This window comes from Scyliorhinus torazame, chromosome 4 (assembly GCF_047496885.1).
Source record: "Scyliorhinus torazame isolate Kashiwa2021f chromosome 4, sScyTor2.1, whole genome shotgun sequence".
In the NCBI taxonomy this organism is placed as follows: Eukaryota; Metazoa; Chordata; class Chondrichthyes; order Carcharhiniformes; family Scyliorhinidae; genus Scyliorhinus; species Scyliorhinus torazame.
In genome coordinates, this window is record NC_092710.1 from 363,479,362 (window position 1) to 363,498,160 (window position 18,799).

At 51.4% G+C, this 18,799-nt stretch overlaps 1 protein-coding gene across 1 annotated transcript in view; it reads right to left on the reverse strand.

Annotated features, from left to right (window-relative positions):
- LOC140411223 (MAM domain-containing glycosylphosphatidylinositol anchor protein 1-like) overlaps positions 1–18,565 on the reverse strand; it is a 192,843-nt gene extending 174,278 nt beyond the window's left edge. Inside the window, exons 1-2 of the mRNA XM_072500331.1 lie at positions 18,411–18,565; positions 4,599–4,779 (exon numbers count right to left, since the gene is read on the reverse strand). Coding sequence (XP_072356432.1) covers positions 4,599–4,779; positions 18,411–18,512 — 283 coding nt within the window. The 5' untranslated portion in view covers positions 18,513–18,565. The remainder of the gene's footprint in view (positions 1–4,598; positions 4,780–18,410) is intronic.
- Positions 18,566–18,799: the final 234 nt, after the last annotated feature.

Consider the following 18,799-nt stretch of genomic DNA (forward strand, 5'->3'; position numbering starts at 1 on the left):
ACAACTGTGTTGGCTCATCTGTGCACCAGAGCACCCAACACCACATGGTACAGGAGTGGATCGATACCTGCCGGCATACCTCAGTGTACACAGACAACCAGCAGTGCCCAGGCAAAATGATAGAGCTCCCGGTTCCGCAGGCGCTCTAGTGCGACGGCGACCTCCACGAAAACTGGGGCCATTCCGGCAAAATTTCGAATTGTTCCTGGTGGCAGCTGAACTCCAAGACCTGGATGATAGGGAAAAAATTGAATTTCTCCTCACCGTCGCCGGTGCAAGGGCAAGAGAAATATTCACAAGGTTCAGGTTCTTCAGGAGGCAGCAAAGGTACGATTACCAGGCAGTCCTGGACAAATTCTCCAAGTACTGTGAAGAAAACGCAATCCAATCGGCAAGTAAAGGTAAGAAAAGCTGCAGTACTCACCTCGTGGCTGGGATCCCGGAGCCCGAATTCCCAGAGGCCGAAATCCCGGGCCTGAGAGAGGGCTGGGTCGAGGTCGGCGGCCATCTTGCTAAAGGTATCACGCTAGCACAGTTGCGCGAGAAGTGCGCAGAACCGGAAGTTTCGTTTGCGCATGCGCGAGATGCTGCGCATGCGCAGTCAAGAAAACGGCCATCGGTAAAGGAACAGCGATCTGAGCATGCGCAGTCGCTTCCTGCGTGCTACATACCGAGCGTCAGGATGTCAGAGGCCCCAGACCGCACCAATTTAAAAGGGAAACGTCCCAAATCAAAAAAACAAAAACCTGTTAAAGCTGTAAAACAACCTTCCCTCACCTGGAATGACAGCACAGTGCCGCAAATTGACCCAGGAGATGAATTTGACCTCCGAAGAACCCTCTGACAAGCAGTTACCTACGCACAAGCCGATGATTCCGACCTTGAATACTTCGATGACGATTTTTACAGGGTTTCCGGACCTCGCGAGCCCAATGATAGCTCCGTGGTCCTATATGACTATGACTCGGACGAACCTTTCGTGTTGCACATTGGCGGCCCCCACATTGAATCCGACGCAGATGCGGATTCATTTTTCGGATTTGAGGATCTTCAATCCAGCAGATATGACGTTCCAACTTATCAGTACCGGATGATGCTGCAGCCTGACATTAACAGACAGGGAGCGGTGCAAGCACACGGAGAGCGCCCTGCTGCCACACAGAGCGTGGTCCACGTCCCGCTCAACGTTCCCGACTCTATGAAAGAAGACATGCAAGACTCCAGAGTGCAGTCCTCGCATGAACCAGAAGTGACTCCAGTGTCACAAGCTTCCACAGCAAGCTCGTGGACAGACTCCACAATTGCAGAAATGCAAGACTCCAGAGCGCAGTCCTTGCACGGACAAGAAGTGACTCCAGTGTCACAAGCCTCCACAGAGAGCTCGTGGACAGCCTCCACGATAGAAGCAACGCAAGACTCCAGAGCGCAGTCCTTGCACGAACAAGAAGTGACTCCAGTGTCACAAGCCTCCACAGAGAGCTCGTGGACGGACTCCACGATGGAAGGAACGCAAGACTCCAGAGCGCAGTCCTTGCAGGAACAAGACCATGAGGGTCTAGCAACCTCTCCTGACCAACCAGCGGCAGACGATGCAAGTCTGCCATGCTCCCGTGAACCGCAAGAAGGCTATAACAGCCTACCATGCTCCACTACACAGCAGCATGACCATGACGGTCTCTCATGCTACAATGAAGGGCACAGCGCTGAAGACTGTTCAAGCCCAACTGAAGACAAGCCAAAGGAATCGCCTCGTCCAAGCCCGAAGAAAAAAGGTTTATGCGCTGACCTTCAGGATCATTGTAGCCGAACAGAGATTAATAATGCTGCACGGCCACAGAAGGATGCTGAGGATTTGCTAACGAAATTAATTGAATGTTTAACTTGCAAGGAGCAGACTGAGAATTGGCAGTGTTTTAGTACGGATCGAAAAAATGGACAAGACATTGATCCTCAGGTAATGGAAATAACACAACCTGAATCATATCTACAGCAGGGACAAATGTCTCCCTTCAACACAATGCCGCAAAATCCCAACTTCGGAGACCAGCAGTTAGTCAGTAATGACTCTTCAAACCTGGAGGGGAACATTAATTGCATTGAACCTATACACACTCCACTGATTATTGAGCAGAACATTGGAGCAAGAATCCTGAGGACACCGACATCGAGTAGCCAGATAACGAATTTAAAACCCACAGCAGTTTCAAGTGAACCAAGTGTGCTTTCCACTAATGGTGAAGATGCAGATAAGGTCGACCCGATTATCCATTGTACCACACTAACCCCAGTGATTAAGCAGTTATGTATGGGGAGTATAATGTGGGCAATTGAGAACAGTAAAAGAGAGACTGTGACCATGCCAGTCCCAGCAAAATCAGACCCAGAGACCATGAAGGCATGTACATTAAACAAAGTTACATATGAGGTACCTGAGAAGAAAAGTGAAACGGAATGTTCTTTGGAAAATGGTACAATGTCGATAGAAACAGTGGATCCTATATTCGAGACCATACATATGGGAGAATTTGGGGGTAATAAACAAGGTTCTGCAATGTCTGGGGGAAGATTTAAAGTTCCAAAGAAGAAAAGCCCAAATGAAGGACAATGGCAAGACAATGACAGTCCACCGACATGGTGTGCACCACCAGATGAAAACTCTGACAATTTACCCAACCCTAGTGAACAGCAAGCTGCTAATGACGATCTATCCACGGGATGTGAGACGAGTGACGACAGCATCCCACTTCCCATGCAAAAGGTGCAAGGTGACAGACCTCGCCTAGTGCGTACCGAGGCACTCGACGATCACGGTGGGACCACTGACGACTGCGGTGGCGGCGCACCGCTTCCACCCTCGATGGCTCGAGCCTCTCCACTGGTTGGTGCATTCCTGCATGTTCCGACTCCAGAAGTGCAGCTTCAGGGAATCTCGGCTGCCTCCAGTGAACCTGTTGGGACTCCGGACGGGGGGCATCGACGGAAGGCAGACCGGACTCCAGATGGGGAGCAGCCAAGCGCCGACTCTGATTTGCGCACGCCAGACCTCGCTCCGGACGGGCGGTGTCGCGGCCTCGGTGATGGCACGCTCAGGGTGACGGCAGATGCCACAGCGACAGGGAATGGATCGCGTGGCAGTCCCACTGGGTCGGCAGTGGCAACCAGCACCGGCGGTCCAAGATGGACACACCAATTCGCGCCATCGCCAGACGTTGATGCGAGCAACAATTCTCTCTCCAAGGCGACATGCTTCGACGTTTCTCTGCGGAGTCGCCCTTCCGGCACAGCAGGTGGCCGGAACCAGCGTACACGGTCTCGGCCAACTTCCACATCTGGCACAGTCATCGCCTTGCATGATATTAGTGATGGTGCTACTTCGATGGCAACGACCCATCGGCTACAAGATGCCGTCCACCACAAACATAAAAAGAAAACAGACTCCACCTTGTTCCTGGCATGCAGGGCGGATGGATTGGTGCGTAGGTGCAATCAGCGGGCTTTGTGCCGCCTTCCACGCTCGCAACTGCACCGTACGCACACGCCGGATCCTCCACTGGTTCCCAAGGATGACTTCGTGGAGATGCCACGGATCATGCCCCTTCCATCGCCACCAGAACCAAACCACAGCCAGGGCACCACTAACAAAGATGTTGAATGTTATATTTGCACGAATGAAAAAACCAAGCACTGCACGAAGTACAACAAATGGTAAAGTAGAGACTTCGGCAACAGCATCACCTCCAACAGTCCAAGGTGAACCAGTGTGACCCCAAATCTCCACAGCTGAACCGGCTTGAGGACCAGCCCATTCTTGAGGCGGTCACCCATTAGACTGGACTTATAACGCTGTTCATACGTTCAAAAAGTCAAACACTTCTGTATTATAACCTGTTGTTGTTTATTGTTCCAGATATCGTCTGACCGGACCAATGTTCAAGTTTTTTTTTCTCTCGCATCCAAGTTTTGTTATGGTACAACCTTGTTAGTGTGACGCACCCGACATCGCCCCATGTAAATAGTTACGTCATAAACACACGCTGTGCACAACACAAACGCACACTCTTAGATGCACTCACGACACAATTATATTTATAACCACGTAGGCACTTATCTTTGTAAAAAAAGGGGGATGTCATGATATTCAAACACACACATCATGATAGACACACCAACAGACAAATTAGAACACACAACACCACAACCAATGACAGAAAGATATAAAAGCACAGACACGACCCCCGGTGGTCAGTATTAGCTGAGAGGAGAACCAGGACACATCTATTGCCAAAGACACTCAGGGAGACAGCACGTGCAGAGTATCCAGAACGAACTGTATTATAAGAGTTATAATAAAATAGAGTTGTACCACATACAACTGTGTTGGCTCATCTGTGCACCAGAGCACCCAACACCACACCTCTCTTTCTCTCTCTCCCTCTCTGACTGTCTCTCTCTTTCTCTTTGACTGTCTCGCTCTCTCTCTCTGACTGCCTCTCTCTCCCTCAGTCTCTCTCTCTCTCTTTGACTCTCGCTCTCTGATAGTCTGTCTCTCCCTCGCACATTCTGTCTATTGGATGGTACGTAATGAAGAGAATACTGACGATTATACTGGATGTCTCTGCCAGCTGTGTCTCCTGGTCCATAGCTGGTGATGGGGGTGAGTTTCAGGATGTAACTGTGCGGGATTCGGAGGTTTCTGAGTGTGTAGGTGAGGAGCGAGCCCGTCTCAATGGTCTTGTTGATGCTGATGTACTCGGGACCCATCCAGACCCCTAATGGACCCTGTAGAGAAATAGAGGATAAACTGTCCGTTAACTCTCACATGGAATGGGCAGGAGGGGAGGGAGCGAGGGGAAGGAGGGAGAGAAAGAGGTAGTGAGGAGAAGGAGGGAGAGATAGAGGGAGTGAGGGTAATGAGGGAGAGATAGAGGGAGTGAGGGTAATGAGGGAGGGAAATGATTGGGGAGGTAGTGTATTGAGGTGGATAGAAAACTGGTTGGCAGAGAGGAAACGAGTCGGGATTAATGGGTCCTTTTCAAATTGGCAGGCAGTAACCAGTGGGGTACCACAGGGATCGGTGCTGGGACCCCAGCTAGTCACAATATATATCAATGATTGGATGAGGGAACAAAATGTAACATCGCAAAGTTTGCAGATGATACCAAATTAGGTGGGAGGGTGAATTGTGACGAGGATGCAGAGATCCTACAGCAAGATCTGGACAGGTTGGGCGAGTGGGCAAGTGATTGGCAGATGCAATATAATGTGGATCAACGCAAGGCTATCCACTTTGGAAGCAAAAACAAGAAGGCAGATTATTATCTGAATGGCAATAAATTAGGAGAGTGGAACATGCAGAAAGGTCTCTCCTACCAATGTTAGGCTCACTGGTCTATAGTTCCCTGTTTTCTCTCTACCGCCCCTTTTGAACACCGGTGTTACTTTCGCCGCCCCCCAATCTGTAGGAACCATCCCAGAGTCCAAAGAAGTTTGGAAAATGACCACCGATGGATCTACTATTTCTAGGGCCACTTCCTTAAGTCATCTGGGGTGAAGATTATCAGGCCCTGGAGATTTATCCGCCTTCATAGAACAGACAGTGCAGAAGGAGGCCATTCGGCCCATCGAGTCTGCACCGACCCACTTAAGCCCCTCACTTCCACCCTATCCCCATAACCCAGTAACCCCACCTAACCTTTTGGACACTAAGGGCAATTTAGCGTGGCCAATTCACCTAACCTGCACATCTTTGGACTGTGGAGGGAAACTGGAGCCCCCGGAGGAAACCCACGCACACACGGGGAGGATGTGCAGACTCCGCACAGACAGTGACCCAAGCCGGGAATCGAACCTGGGACCCTGGAGCTGTGAAGCCACAGTGCTAACCACTTGTGCTATCGTGCTGCCATAACGCTCCGGTATACACTCAGATCCCATTTCATATATGCTTTCTGATATAATAATTGTGACATAATATCAGGACATTTGGAAAGTCCAAGCGCTATCCATCCAAGTCAGCATGGTGTTATGGAGTGTAAATCATGTTTGACTAATTTGCTCGAATTCTCCGAAGATGTAACAAGCCGAGTGGATAATGGGCATCCGGTAGATGTGGTATATCCGGAGTTCCGGAAGGGGTTTGATAAGTTGCCGCACAGAAGTTTAATTTATCATCTTGGATAGAAGACTGGCTGCTGGTCAGCAGACAGAGAGTGGGGATAAATGGGTCTTTTTCTGGATGGCGTGATGTAACCAGTGGGGGGCCACAGGGTTCGGTTCTTGGGCCCCAGCTACTTACAATCTATACATGAAGTAGCTGATTCTGAGACTCGGGTCCCTAGGGTCAGAACAAAGGAAACTCCAGCAAAATGAGACGCGAGTTGGCTTTGATCAATTGGGACAGGTTACTGAAAAGGACAATGGCGAATATTCAAGGAACGCGTGGGGGAACTGCAGCAACTGTTCATTCCTGACTGGCAAAAGCAAAGGGGGTAAGAGGGCCAATCCATGGCTTACAAGGGAAATTAGGGATAGTATCCGATCCAAGGATACAGATTGGCCACGAAAAACAACAGGTCTGAGGATTGGGAGCAGTTTAGAATTCGGAAAAGAAGAACAAAGGGATTCCGGGGGCGAAATTCTCCGACCCCCCGCCGGCGTGGATTAAACCACCTACCTTACCGATGGGACAAGGCGGTGCGGGTGGGCTCCGGGGTCCTGGGGGGGGCGCGGGGCGATCTGACCCCGGGGGGTGCCCCCACGGTGGCCTGGCCCGCGATCGGGGCCCACCGATCCGCGGGCGAGCCTGTGCCGTGGGGGCACTCTTTCCCTTCCGCCTTCGCAACGGTCTCCACCATGGCGGAGGCGGAAGAGACTCCCTCCACTGCGCATGCGTGGGAAACTGTCAGCGGCCGCTGACGCTCCCGCGCATGCGCCGCCCGGAGATGTCATTTCCGCGCCAGCTGGCGGGGCACCAAAGGCCTTTTCCGCCAGCTGGCGGGGCGGAAATTCGTCCGGCGCCGACCTAGCCCCTCAAGGTTGGGGCTCGGCCCCCAAAGATGCGGCGCATTCCGCACCTTTGGGGCGGCGCGATGCCCGTCTGATTTGCGCCGTTTTGGGCGCCAGTCGGAGAACATCGCGCTGTTTCCGGAGAATTTCGCCCCATATGTGGGAGGAACTGAGGGAGATCAACATTAGTAGAGAAAAGGTGCTGGGAAAATTGATGGGATTGAAGGCGGATAAATCCCCAGAGTCAGATATCTGCATCCCAGAGTGCTTCCGGAGGTGGCTCTGGGAATAGTGGATGTATTGGTGATCATCTTCCGGGATTCTATAGACTCTGGAGCAGTCCCTGCAGATTGGAGGGTAGCTCACGTCACTCCGATATTCAAAAAGGGAGGTAGAGAGAAAGCAGGGAATTACAGACCAGTCAGCCTGACGTCAGTACCGGGGAAAATTCTGGAATCCATTACCAAAGATTTTATAGCACAGCATTTAGAAAACAGTGGCAGGATCGGACAGAGTCAGCATGGGTTTATGAAGGGAAGTCATGCTTGACAAGGGCAGCACGGTAGCACAGTGGTTAGCACAGTTGCTTCACAGCTCCAGGGTCCCAGGTTCGATTCCCGGCTTGGGTCACTGTCTGTGCGGAGTCTACACGTTCTCCCCGTGTCTGCGTGGGTTTCCTCCGGGTGCTCCGGTTTCCTCCCACAGTCCAAAAATGTGCAGGTTAGGTGGATTGGCCATGATAAATTGTCCTTAGTGTCCAAAAAGGTTGGGTAAGGTGGGGTTATGGGGATAGAGTGGAGGTGTTAACCGTGGGTAGGGTGCTCTTTCCAGGAGCCGGTGCAGACTCGATGGGCCGAGTGGCCTCCTTCTGCACTGTAAATTCTATGATTGTATGATTGTATGACAAATTTACTGGAATGTTCGAGGATGTAACTAGTAGGGCTGGCTTAGCACAGTAACTAGGGGCTGGTTTAGCACAGCGGGAAAAACAGCTGGCTTGTAATGCAGAACAATGCCAGCAGCGCGGGTTCAATTCCCGTACCAGCCTCCCCAAACAGGCGCCGGAATGTGGCGACGTGGGGCTTTTCACAGTAACTTCATTGAAGCCTACTTGTGACAATAAGTGATTATTATTATTACTAGCATTGACAAGGGGGAGCCAGTGGATGTGGTATATTTGGACTTTCAACAGGCTTTTGACAAAGTTCCGCATAAAAGATTAGCGTAAAATTAAAGCGCGTGGGATTGGGGGAAGTGTATTGAGATGGACAGAATGCTGGTTGGCAGAGAGGAAACGAGTCGGGATTAATGGGTCCTTTTCAAATTGGCAGGCAGTAACCAGTGGGGTACCACAGGGATCGGTGCTGGGACCCCAGCTATTCACAATATATATTAATGATTTGGATGAGGGAACAAAATGTAACATCGCAAAGTTTGCAGATGATACCAAGTTAGGTGGGAGGGTGAATTGTGACGAGGATGCAGGGATCCTACAGCAAGATCTGGAGAGGTTGGGTGAGTGGGCAAACCAATGGCAGATGCAGTATAATTTGGATAAGTGTGAGGTTATTCACTTTGGAAGCAAAAACAGGAAGGCAGATTACTACCTGAATGGTTGTAAATTGGGAGAGGGGAGTGTGCAGCGGGACCTGGGTGTCCTTGTGCACCAGTCGCTGAAGGTAAGCTGCAGGTGCAGCAGGCGGTAAAGAAGGCTAATGGTATGTTGGCCTTCATTGCGAGAGGTTTTGAGTATAGAAGCAGGGATGTGTTGCTGCAATTGTACTGGGCCTTGGTGAGGCCACACCTGGAGTATTGTGGGCAGTTTTGGTCTCCTTCTCTGAGGAAGGATGTTCTTGCTATGGAGGGAGGACAGCGAAGGTTTACCAGACTGATTCCAGGGATGGCGGGACTGTCATATGAGGAGAGACTAAGTCGGTTAGGATTATACTTTCTGGGGGGTGGCACGGTGGTGCACTGGTTAGCACTGCTGTCTCAGGGTGCTGAGGACCCTGGTTCGATCCCGACCCTGGGTCACTGTCTGTGTGGAGTTTGCACATTCTCCCTGCGTCTGCGTGGGTCTCACCCCCAAAACCCAAAGATGTGCAGGATAGGTGGATTGGCCACGCTAAATTGCCCCTTAATTGGAAAAAAAAATTAGATACTCTAAATTAACAAAAAAGGATTGTATTTTCTGGAGTTCAGTAGAATGAGGGGGGATCTCACAGAAACTTGTAAAATTCTAACAGGACTGGACGGGGTCGATGCAGGAAGGATGTTCCCGATGGTGGGGGGGACTGGACAGGGTAGATGCAGGAAGGATGTTCCCGATGGTGGGGGGGACTGGACAGGGTTGATGCAGGAAGGATGTTCCCGATGGTGGGGGGGACTGGACAGGGTCGATGCAGGAAGGATGTTCCCGATGGTGGGGGGGACTGGACAGGGTCGATGCAGGAAGGATGTTCCCGATGGTGGGGGGGACTGGACAGGGTCGATGCAGGAAGGATGTTCCCGATGGTGGGGGGGACTGGACAGGGTCGATGCAGGAAGGATGTTCCCGATGGTGGGGGGGGGGGACTGGACAGGGTAGATGCAGGAAGGATGTTCCCGATGGTGGGTGTGTACAGAACCAGGGGTCACAGTCTGAGGATCCGGGGTAGTGTCTCGTCACATCCTCAAAGAATTCAATGAGGCTTGTGAGGCATGACCTGCCCCTCACAAAGCCATGCTGACTATCTTTAATCAAACTATGTTTTTCTAAATAATCATAAATTCTATCTCTCAGAATCCTTTCCAATATTTTGTTCACCACAGACGTAAGACTGGTGGGTCTGTAATTCCCCGGGATTTCCCTATTCCCTTTCTTGAACAGGGGAACAACATTCGCCTCCCTCCAATCATCCGGTACTACTCCAGTGGAGAGTGAGGACGCAAAGATCATCGCTAACGGCGCAGCAATCTCCTCCCTCGCTTCCCGTAGTAACCTTGGGTATATCCCGTCAGGCCCAGGGGACTTATCTATCCTGATGCTTTTCAAAATTTCCAGCACATCCTCCTCCTTAATATCAACCTGTTTGAGTCTATTAACCTGGTTCACACTGTTCTCATGGGCAACAAGGTCTCTCTGGTCAATACTGAAGCAAAGTATTCATTTAGGGCTTCAGACTGTAGGCATAGTTTTTGTGAACCTCCTCTGGACCCTTTCCAAGGCCAGCACATCCTTCCTTAGATACGGGGCCCAAAACTGCTCACAATACTCCAAATGGGGTCTGACCAGAGCCTTACACAGCCTCAGAAGTACATCCCTGGTCTTGTATTCTAGCCCTCTTGACATGAATGCTAACATTGCATTTGCCTTCTTAACTGCCGACTGAACCTGCACATTAACCTTTCGAGAATCATGAACAAGGACTCCCAAGTCCCTTTGTGCTTCTGATTTCCGAAGCATTTCTCCATTTAGAAAATAGTCTGGCTAAATTCCTCTTTCCAAAGTGTGTAACCTCACACTTTTCCACATGGTATTCCATCTGCCACTTCATTGCCCGCTCTCCTAGCTTGTCCAAGTCCTTCTGCAGCCCCCTTGCTTCCTCAATACTACCTGTCCCTCGACAGATCTTTGTATCATCTGCAAACTTAGCAACAGAGCCTTCAGTTCCTTCTTCCAGATCATTAATGTATATTGTGAAAAGTTGTGGTCCCAGCACCGACCTCTGAGGCACACCACTAGTCACCGGCTGCCATCCTGAAAAAGACCCCTTTATCCCCACTCTCTGCCTTCTGCCAGTCAGCCAATCCACTATCCATGCCAGGATCTTACCCTGAACACCATGGGCTCTTAACTTATTTAACAGTCTCCTATGTAGCACCTTGTCAAAGGCCTTCTGGAAATCTAAATAAATCACGTCCACTGGTTCTCCTTTGTCTAACTTCCTTGTTACCTCCTCAAAGAACTCTAACAGATTTGTCAGACACGACCTCCCTTTGACGAAGCCGTGCTGACTCAGTCCTATTTTACCGTGCACGTCCAAGTACTCCGCGACTCATCTTTAATAACAGACCAATCTTACCAATGGCCGAAGTCAGGCTAACCGGCCTATAATTTCCCGTCTTCCCTCTCCCTCACTTCTTAAACACGGTGTTACATTAGCCACTTTCCAGTCCTCTGGGACCCTTCCTGCCTCCAGTGATTCCTAAAAGATCACCACCAATGCCTCCACAGTCTCCTCAGCTATCTCTTTTAGGACCCTGGGGTGTAGCCCATCAATCTTGTAGATGGTGCACATGGCTGCCACTGTTTGTCGGTGGTGGAGAGTTTGAATGTTTGTGGAAGGGGGGCAATCAAGCAGATTGCCTTGTCCTGGGTGGTGTTGAGTTTTCGGAGAGTTGTTGGGGCTGCGCCCATCCAGGTAAGTGGAGAGTATTCCATCACACTCCTCACTTGTGCCTTGTAGATGGTGGACTGGCTTTGAGGGGTCAGGAGTTGAATTTCTCAGCATAGGATTCCTAACCTTTGACCTGCCCTGGTAGCCACAGTATTAATGTGGCTGGGTCCAGTTCAGTTTCTGAAAAGATGTTCATACATCTTTGAAAGTTGCCACTCAAGTGGATAGAGCTGTGAAGAAGGCCTATGGTGTGCTCGCGTTCATTAACAGAGGGATTAAGAATTTAAGAGTGAGGTGATGATGCAGCTGTACAAAACTTTGGTAAGGCCACATTTGGAGTACTGTGTACAGTTCTGGTCGCCTCATTTTAGGAAGGATGTGGAAGCTCTGGAAAGGGTGCAAAGAAGATTTACCAGGATGTTGCCTGGAATGGAGAGTAGGTCTTACGAGGAAAGGTTGAGGGTGCTAGGCCTTTTCTCATTCGAGCGGAGAAGGATCAGGGGCGACTTGATAGAGGTTTATAAGATGATCAGGGGAATAGATAGAGTAGACAGTCAGAGACTTTTTCCCCAGGTGGAACACACCATTACAAGGGGACATAAATTTAAGGTGAAAGGTGGAAGATATAGGAGGGATATCAGAGGTAGGTTCTTTACCCAGAGAGTAGTGGGGGCATGGAATGCACTGCCTGTGGAAGTAGTTGAGTCGGAAACATTAGGGACCTTCAAGCAGCTGTTGGATAGGTACATGGATTACGGGAAAATGATCTAGTGGAGATTTATTTGTTCTTAAGGGCAGCACGGTAGCATTGTGGATAGCACAATTGCTTCACAGATCCATGGTCCCAGGTTCGATTCCGGCTTGGGTCATTGTCTGTGCGGAGTCTGCACGTCCTCCCCGTGTCTGCGTGGGTTTCCTCCGGGTGCTCCGGTTTCCTCCCACAGTCCAAAGATGTGCGGGTTAGGTGAATTGGCCAATGATAAATTGCCCTTAATGTCCAAATTGCCCTTGGTGTTGGGTGGAGGTGTTGAGTTTGGGTAGGGTGCTCTTTCCAAGAGCTGGTGCAGACTCAAAGGGCCGAATGGCCTCCTTCTGCACTGTAAATTCAATGATAATCTATGATTAATCTAGGACAAAGGTTCGGCACAACATCGTGGGCCGAAGGGCCTGTTCTGTGCTGTATTTTCTATGTTCTATGATCAATGGTTACCCCCAGGATGTTGATTGTGGGGCGATTCAGCGATGGTAATGCCATTGAATACCAAAGGGCGGTGGTTTGATCCTCTCTGGTAGGAGATGGACACCGCCTAACACTTGTGTGGCACGAATGTAACTTGCCCAAGCCTAGATATTGTCCAGGTCTTGCTGCATTTGGACATGGACTGCTTCACTATCTGAGGTCATCTCTCAGTGTACCTGCTCTCAGTGTACCTGCTCTCAGTGTACCTGCCCCCAGTGTGCCTGCCCCCGGTGTGCCTGCCCCGGTGTGCCTGCCCCCGGTGTGCCTGCCCCCGGTGTGCCTGCCCCCGGTGTATCTGCTCTCAGTGTATCTACTCTCATAGAACATAGAACGATACAGCGCAGTACAGGCCCTTCGGCCCACGATGTTGCACCGACATGGGAAGTCAGAAAACAAAAGCCATCTAACCTACACTATACCATTATTATCCATATGCTTATCCAATAAACTTTTAAATGCCCTCAATGTTGGCGAGTTCACTACTGTTGCAGGTAGGGCATTCCACGGCCTCACTACTCTTTGCGTAAAGAACCTACCTCTGACCTCTGTCCTATATCTATTACCCCTCAGTTTAAAGCTATGTCCCCTCGTGCCAGCCATTTCCATCCGCGGGAGAAGGCTCTCACTGTCCACCCTCTGCAACCCCTGATCATTTTGTATGCCTCTATTAAGTCTCCTCTTAAACTTCTTCTCTCTAACGAAAACAACCTCAAGTCCATCAGCCTTTCCTCATAAGATTTTCCCTCCATACCAGGCAACATCCTGGCAAATCTCCTCTGCACCCGCTCCAAAGCCTCCACGTCCTTCCTATAATGCGGTGACCAGAACTGTACGCAATACTCCAAATGCGGCCGTACCAGAGTTCTTTACAGCTGCAACATGACCTCCCGACTCCGGAACTCAATCCCTCTACCAATAAAGGCCAACACTCCATAGGCCTTCTTCACAACCCTATCAACCTGGGTGGCAACTTTCAGGGATCTATGTACATGGACACCTAGATCCCTCTGCTCATCCACACTTCCAAGAACTTTAACATTAGCCAAATATTCCGCATTCCTGTTATTCCTTCCAAAGTGAATCACCTCACACTTCTCTACATTAAAATCCATTTTGCCACCTCTCAGCCCAGCTCTGCAGCTTATCTATATCCCTCTGTAACCTGCTACATCCTTCCACACTATCGACAACACCACCGACTTTAGTATCATCTGCAAATTTACTCACCCACCCTTCTGCGCCTTCCTCTAGGTCATTGATAAAAATGACAAACAGCAACGGCCCCAGAACAGATCCTTGTGGTACTCCACTTGTGACTGTACTCCATTCTGAACATTTCCCATCAACCACCACCCTCTGTCTTCTTTCAGCCAGCCAATTTCTGATCCACATCTCTAAATCACCCTCAATCCCCAGCCTCCGTATTTTCTGCAATAGCCTACCGTGGGGAACCTTATCAAACGCTTTGCTGAAATCCATATACACCACATCAACTGCTCTACCCTCGTCTACCTGTTCAGTCACCTTATCAAAGAACTCAATAAGGTTTGTGAGGCATGACCTACCCTTCACAAAGCCATGCTGACTATCCCTAATCATATTATTCCTATCTAGATGATTATAAATCTTGTCTCTTATAATCCCCTCCAAGACTTTACCCACAACTGACGTGAGGCTCACTGGTCTATAGTTGCCGGGGTTGTCTCTACTCCCCTTCTTGAACAAAGGGACCACATTTGCTATCCTCCAGTCCTCTGGCACTATTCCTGTAGCCAATGATGACATAAAAATCAAAGCCAAAGGCCCAGCAATCTCTTCCCTGGCTTCCCAGAGAATCCTAGGATAAATCCCATCAGGCCCCGGGGACTTATCTATTTTCAGCCTGTCCAGAATTGCCAACACCTCTTTCCTTCGTACCTCAATGCCATCTATTCTAATACCCTGGGTCTCAGCATTCTCCTCCACAACATTATCTTTTTCCTGAGTGAATACTGACGAAAAATATTCATTTAGTATCTCGCCTATCTCTTCAGACTCTACACACAACTTCCCATCCCTGTCCTTGACTGGTCCTACTCTTACCCTAGTCATTCTTTTATTCCTGACATACTACAGACCTCAGTGTATCTGCTCTCAGTGTATCTGCTCTCAGTGTACCTGCTCTCAGTGTACCTGCTCTCGGTGTACCTGCTCTCGGTGTATCTGCTCTCGGTGTACCTGCTCTCGGTGTACCTGCTCTCAGTGTACCTGCTCTCGGTGTACCTGCTCTCGGTGTACCTGCTCTCGGTGTATCTGCTCTCGGTGTACCTACTCTCGGTGTACCTGCTCTCGGTGCACCTGCTCTCGGTGTACCTGCTCTCGGTGTACCTGCTCTCGGTGTATCTGCTCTCGGTGTACCTGCTCTCGGTGTACCTGCTCTCGGTGTACCTGCTCTCGGTGTACCTGCTCTCGGTGTATCTGCTCTCGGTGTATCTGCTCTCGGTGTACCTGCTCTCGGTGTACCTGCTCTCGGTTTATCGGCTCTCGGTGTATCTGCTCTCGGTGTATCGGCTCTCGGTGTATCGGCTATCGGTGTACCTGCTCTCGGTGTACCTGCTCTCGGTGTATCTGCTCTCGGTGTATCTGCTCTCGGTTTATCGGCTCTCGGTGTATCTGCTCTCGGTGTACCTGCTCTCCGTGTATCTGCTCTCGGTGTACCTGCTCTCGGTGTATCTGCTCTCGGTGTACCCGCTCTCGGTGTACCTGCTCTCGGTGTATCTGCTCTCGGTGTACCTGCTCTCGGTGTACCTGCTCTCGGTGTACCTGCTCTCGGTGTACCCGCTCTCGGTGTACCTGCTCTCGGTGTATCTGCTCTCGGTGTACCTGCTCTCGGTGTATCTGCTCTCGGTGCACCTGCTCTCGGTGTATCTGCTCTCGGTGTACCTGCTCTCGGTGTATCTGCTCTCGGTGTACCTGCTCTCGGTGTACCTGCTCTCGGTGTACCTGCTCTCGGTGTACCTGCTCTCGGTGTATCTGCTCTCGGTGTATCTGCTCTCGGTGCACCTGCTCTCGGTGTATCTGCTCTCGGTGTACCTGCTCTCGGTGTATCTCTCGGTGTACCTGCTCTCGGTGTATCGGCTATCGGTGCACCTGCTCTCAGTGTACCTGCTCTCGGTGTACCTGCTCTCGGTGTATCTGCTCTCGGTGTACCTGCTCTCGGTGTACCTGCTCTCGGTGTACCTGCTCTCGGTGTACCTGCTCTCGGTGTACCTGCTCTCGGTGTACCTGCTCTCGGTGTACCTGCTCTCGGTGTATCTGCTCTCGGTGTACCTGCTCTCGGTGTACCTGCTCTCGGTGTACCTGCTCTCGGTGTATCTGCTCTCGGTGTATCTGCTCTCGGTGTATCTGCTCTCGGTTTACCTGCTCTCGGTGTACCGGCTCTCGGTGTACCTGCTCTCGGTGTACCTGCTCTCGGTGTACCTGCTCTCGGTGTACCTGCTCTCGGTGTACCTGCTCTCGGTGTACCTGCTCTCGGTGTATCGGCTATCGGTGCACCTGCTCTCGGTGTATCTGCTCTCGGTGTACCTGCTCTCGTTGTATCTGCTCTCGGTGTATCTGCTCTCGGTTTACCTGCTCTCGGTGTACCGGCTCTCGGTGTACCTACTCTCGGTGTACCTGCTCTCGGTGTACCTGCTCTTGGTGTACCTGCTCTCGGTGTACCTGCTCTCGGTGTACCTGCTCTCGGTGTATCTGCTCTCGGTGTACCTGCTCTCGGTCTACCTGCTCTCGGTGTACCTGCTCTCGGTGTATCTGCTCTCGGTGTATCTGCTCTCGGTTTACCTGCTCTCGGTGTACCGGCTCTCGGTGTACCTGCTCTCGGTGTACCTGCTCTCGGTGTACCTGCTCTCGGTGTATCTGCTCTCGGTGTACCTGCTCTCGGTGTACCTGCTCTCGGTGTATCTGCTCTCGGTGTACCTGCTCTCGGTGTATCTGCTCTCGGTGTACCTGCTCTCGGTGTATCTGCTCTCGGTGTACCTGCTCTCGGTGCACCTGCTCTCGGTGTACCAGCTCTCGGTGCACCTGCTCTCGGTGTACCTGCTCTCGGTGTACCGGCTCTCGGTGTACCTGCTCTCGGTGTACCTGCTCTCGGTGTACCTGCTCTTGGTGTACCTGCTCTCGGTGTACCTGCTCTCGGTGTATCTGCTCTCGGTGTACCTGCTCTCGGTGTACCTGCTCTCGGTGTACCTGCTCTCGGTGTATCTGCTCTCGGTGTATCTGCTCTCGGTTTACCTGCTCTCGGTGTACCGGCTCTCGGTGTACCTGCTCTCGGTGTACCTGCTCTCGGTGTACCTGCTCTCGGTGTACCTGCTCTCGGTGTACCTGCTCTCGGTGTATCGGCTATCGGTGCACCTGCTCTCGGTGTATCTGCTCTCGGTGTACCTGCTCTCGGTGTACCTGCTCTCGGTGTACCTGCTCTCGGTGTACCTGCTCTCGGTGTACCTGCTCTCGGTGTATCTGAACAAACAAAGAACAAAGAAATGTACAGCACAGGAACAGGCCCTTCGGCCCTCCAAGCCCGTGCCGACCATACTGCCCGACTAAACTACAATCTTCTACACTTCCTGGGTGCGTATCCTTCTATTCCCATCCTATTCATGTATTTGTCAAGATGCCCCTTAAATGTCCCTATCGTCCCTGCTTCCACCACCTCCTCCGGTAGCGAGTTCCAGGCACCCACTACCCTCTGCGTAAAAAACTTGCCTCGTACATCTACTCTAAACCTTGCCCCTCTCACCTTAAACCTATGGCCCCTAGTAATTGACCCCTCTACCCTGGGGAAAAGCCTCTGACTATCCACTCTGTCTATGCCCCTCATAATTTTGTATACCTCTCTCGGTTTATCTGCTCTCGGTGTATCTGCTCTCGGTTTATCGGCTCTCGGTGTATCTGCTCTCGGTGTATCGGCTCTCGGTGTATCGGCTATCGGTGTATCTGCTCTCGGTTTATCGGCTCTCGGTGTATCTGCTCTCGGTGTATCTGCTCTCGGTGTACCTGCTCTCGGTGTACCTGCTCTCGGTGTACCTGCTCTCGGTGTACCTGCTCTCGGTGCACCTGCTCTCGGTGCACCTGCTCTCGGTGCACCTGCTCTCGGTGTACCTGCTCTCGGTGTACCTGCTCTCGGTGTATCTGCTCTTGGTGTACCTGCTCTCGGTGTACCTGCTCTCGGTGTACCTGCTCTCGGAGTACCTGCTCTCGGTGTACCTGCTCTCGGTGTATCTGCTCTCGGTGTACCTGCTCTCGGTGTACCTGCTCTCGGTGTACCTGCTCTCGGTGCATCTGCTCTCGGTGCACCTGCTCTCGGTGTACCTGCTCTCGGCGTACCTGCTCTCGGCGTATCTGCTCTCGGCGTATCTGCTCTCGGTGTACCTGCTCTCGGTGTACCTGCTCTCGGTGTACCTGCTCTCGGTGTACCTGCTCTCGGTGTACCTGCTCTCGGTGTACCTGCTCTCGGTGTACCTGCTCTCGGTGTACCTGCTCTCGGTGTATCTGCTCTCGGTGTATCTGCTCTCGGTGTACCTGCTCTCGGTGTACCTGCTCTCGGTGTACCTGCTCTCGGTGTACCTGCTCTCGGTGTATCTGCTCTCGGTGTATCTGCTCTCGGTGTATCTGCTCTTGGTGTACCTGCTCTCGGTGTACCTGCTCTCGGTGTACCTGCTCTCGGTGTACCTGCGCCCGGTGTATCTGCGCCCGGTGTATCTGCTCTCGGTGTACCTGCGCCCGGTGTATCTGCGCGTTTGTATTCTCACCTCTTGCTTTATCTCCAGTTTATATTTCACCACATCACCAACAGCGTTTGGAAGTTTCTGTGTCCATTGGAGGATGAAGGTGTAGAGATTGCCTTTCTGCATTCTCACTGGGCTCGGAGTATCATAATAAAATTCTGGTTCATAAGCTCGACCTAAGGGCAGAGAATGAGGAACCCCATTAAAGAGAGCATTTGTCCCGGATTCCCACTGCGAGCCCCCCTCAACATCTGAAGGAAAAATCCCGAAACACCGCGACAACGCACAGAACCCCCCACGATCGCCCACTTACTCCCCAGTAATGAAGCCGCTGCAATACCATCCAGGACAAAACAGCCCCGCTTGATTGCTCCCCTTCCACAAACATTCACTCCCTCCACCACCGACACACA